The following is a 3,655-nucleotide window of genomic DNA, read 5'->3' as shown; positions in this document are numbered from 1 at the left end:
GATTGGCACAGGACAGAGCGGAGTTTAGGGCTGTTGTACATAGGGTCGCTATGAGTCGCAAGCGACTCGACGGCACACAACAACAACAACAAGGTCATACGTATATACTTTTGCATTTAAAAATATTAAAAACATTGCATACCCTCGCAAAATTAACTCATACCGTGAACATTTATTTAGAGATTAAAATAAAAGGCTATATGAATGACGATGGTTAATTTAAACTATAAATTTGCTGTTCCTCTATTACATTGCGCTCTGATAGTTTAGTAGTAAGGATTGCGCTGACCACCCAAAAGTGTGTTGGTCTGGCTCCTCTTGGGCGATTTTCAGCCTCTGAAAACCCACTTGAGGGTGAGCTCTGGGTCTGTTCCAGCTGAATGGTGCATTCACCAATTTTGCAACTATTGCCTTTTATCCATGGCTTTTGAGTGAATTCTTCTGTCTCATAGCTCTAAATGCAGCCTACATAGTGATAGTCCTGAATTTTAACTGAAAGCATCTTTCCTGAACTATTATTTCACTATATGTTACATTTCTTCTTGAACACGCCAGCACATCTTGAGACTAGCATGCCCCTTTTAGAACTCTTGAATCTGAGGACTGTCCTCGACTCTTCTTTTACTTCATATATCAAATCCTTTGGCTCAAACTCTGACCTTCCTCTCAAATGAATCTCTTTTTGTCTTCATTCCTGCCGTCTTGTTTCTTGAACTGCTTAGTTCTGATTCCTGGTGACCTCCTGTTTATCAGAATAGAACTGTAGTTTCAGAAGTTGATTCTTGAAAGTAGATCACCAGACTTCTTCCAAAGTGCTGCTAAGTGGACTTGAACCTTCAAACTTTTGGTTTAAAGCTAGATATTTGTCCCACCCAAAGACTTTAATTTAAATCCCCTAAATCAGAGATTTGATGAAGCCATTCTGTAGAAGCTTCAACACTGCAGGCTTCAATATGGATTGCATCTCAACATCAAGAAAACAAAAATCCGGTTCGAATCCACCAGATGCTCTGCCGGAGAAGGAGGGACAATTTCCTCCTGTTCCAGTCAGATCTGATTTGATGGTACATGCACAAAAAATAATAAAATGAAATTTTTTTAAAAAGAAAACAAAAATACTCACCTACTCACCTACCGATAGGCATCATGATAGATGGAGAAAAGACTGAAACTGTCAGCTACTTCATCTTACTTGGATCCACAGTCAGTGTGCTTTGTATTAGTAGGCAGGAGATCACGAGACTTACTAGGCTGGGAAAGTCTGTAGTCAGGGAATTCTCCAAATAACTGAAGAACAGTGATGTCAGTTTAAGGACTAAGGTGAACGTGCTTCAGGCCATGGTCTTTTCAGTCATTTGGTATGGATCTGAAAACTGAACAGTTAACTAAGGATGACAGAAGAAAAATTGATGCCTTTGAATTGGAATGTTGAGGAAGAGTACTGAACAAAAGACTGCCAAAAGGACAAACAGATAGGTCTTAGGTCTTTTAGAAAGGGTGCAACCGGAGTACTTCTTGGAAACAAAGATTATGAAGTTTCATCTCACATGCTTTGGGCATGTTGCTAGGAGCAGTTATTCCTTGGAGAGGGAAATCATGCTTGGAAAGGTAGAGGGATAGCAAAGGAGAGAAGTAAGGTGACATAATGACTACAGTAGGTACAAGTTTATCAGAGACTTTGAGGATGGCACGGGATAGGACACGATTCAGGTCTGTTCTTCAGATGGTTTCTATGAGTCATACTTGACAGCACTTAACAACAACAAAAAATCAGGGATTGTAAACCATTTCTATAAAAGAGTAGTTAACACAGATTTGTGTGTACCATATGATCTGTATCACAGCTCCTCAACTTTGCTGTTTAACACCAGAGATAATCTATAAATGAATTGAGTGTACCAGTGTTTCAATAAAACTATTTCAAGACAAAATATGAGATACCATCTCACTCCAATAAGAATAGCAAAATTTAACAGAACAGCAAACAACAAATGCTGGCGAGGTTGCAGAGAACCTGGAACCCTTATTCACTGTTGGTGGAAGTGTAAAATGGTGCAATCACTATGGAAGGCTGTATGGCGCTTTCTCAAAAAGTTGCAAATAGAAATACCATTTGACCCAGCAGTTCCTCTACTAGGAATATACCCTAAAGAAACCATAACGCCACCCAGACAGATAAATGCACACCCATGTTTATTGTGGCTTTGTTCACTATAGCAAAGAGTAGGAAACAACCTAAGAGCCCATCAAAAAACGAATGAATAGAGAAGCTGTGGTATATTCGCACAATGGAATACTATGTTGCATTGAAAAACAAGGAACTCATGCAATATTATTCAAAATGGGTGACCTTGGAGGACATTATGCTGAGTGAAATATCTCGGTAACAAAAAGACAAATACTGCATAATGCCACTGTTGTAGAATGGAACTGGCATCAGGGTTGGGGTAAGACTGAGAAAAATTGGATAAATTAAATATACTGCATTGAAACAGATGAGGGAGAAAATAGTTTAGAAGCAATATAGGATTTGGTATTATGGTTATGACAAGAGTCCAGAAAGAAGGCTGCATAGTGGAGTGCACTGGGGGTGGAGGGGTGGGGGTGGGGTTGTGTACCAATGAAGGAATTTTACTTTTCAAAGAGAAGAGTGAACTGGGGGGGAGGGGAGACAGGGAGAAAAATGCAACAATGAATGAATAGAAATCCAAAATCTCTTTAAATGCTCATTAAAATTAATAAAATTTAAAAAAAAAACACCTATTTCAAGAAATGAACAGCAGTCCATGTTTGGTCCGTAGGCCATAGTTTGTCAACCGTTGGCCCTTAAATGCTGCTCTGACTTTGTTTTTCTACACTTTACCCTTCAGCACATGCAGACCACACTCCACCTTCATGCAAGTCTTTGAACACCATCACTTCCATTTCCTTCATATGTCTTCCCAATTACCTTTCCCTCTGTCTGGAATGTTCATTCTGGAGATTTAATAGATCAGTGTTCTGTATTCATATCTCCACTCAGATATTACCCCTCCTACTTTTCTGCCCAACCCTGAGTCACCCTGTACATCTCTCGTCTGCCGGCATGATGCGCGCTGTCCGCTTATTTATCATCACTCATTGGAATTGAAATTTTCTGAAGCAAGGATGCCTATGAATGCCTTGTTCAGATCCCTCTTACAAAACACTGCCTCAGGATCATTGTATAATTTGCTATTGAATTCATTTTCCTTACATGTATATAAATTTTATGACTTTTGAATTTATACTTAACCTTGTTAATGGAAAATAGATCTAGCATGCTTAGGGGAAATTGACTTAGATATGTTTTTCAATTCACTGCTTCTAAGTAATATTATTTTCTTTTGATGTAGATCTGAAGAGGAATGATTATACTCCTGATAAAGTTGTATTTCCTCAGGATGAGCCTTCAGATTTGACTCTTCAGCCTGGAAATTCAACCAAAGAATCAGAATCAGCTAATTCTATTCGTCTAATGTTGTAATGTTATTTCTGAAACCTTGTTTTTGTCTAAACTTCAAAAAAAATGTTATTCTGTCACTTCTCCTTAAGGAGTAATTGTTTGGTAATACAGAAAGGTGTATACAAATTGATTTCACTGTTTCCAGCCGAGTTAAGAGGTCAACATTTTTTG

General features: G+C 38.5%; 1 protein-coding gene across 1 annotated transcript in view; it reads left to right on the top strand.

Annotated features, from left to right (window-relative positions):
* The window catches only part of TRPM7 (transient receptor potential cation channel, subfamily M, member 7), a 160,006-nt gene extending 156,501 nt beyond the window's left edge, over positions 1 to 3,505 (top strand). The window contains 1 exon segment of the mRNA XM_006895330.1: positions 3,375 to 3,505. Within this exon segment, the coding sequence (XP_006895392.1) occupies positions 3,375 to 3,505 (131 nt within the window).
* Positions 3,506 to 3,655: the final 150 nt, after the last annotated feature.

Source organism: Elephantulus edwardii, unplaced genomic scaffold, assembly GCF_000299155.1.
Source record: "Elephantulus edwardii isolate Elephantulus edwardi_28Jun2011 unplaced genomic scaffold, EleEdw1.0 scaffold00164, whole genome shotgun sequence".
Taxonomy (NCBI): domain Eukaryota; kingdom Metazoa; phylum Chordata; class Mammalia; order Macroscelidea; family Macroscelididae; genus Elephantulus; species Elephantulus edwardii.
The sequence above is the reverse complement of the archived record's forward strand: the minus strand, read 5'-3'. Positions and strand labels throughout refer to the sequence as shown.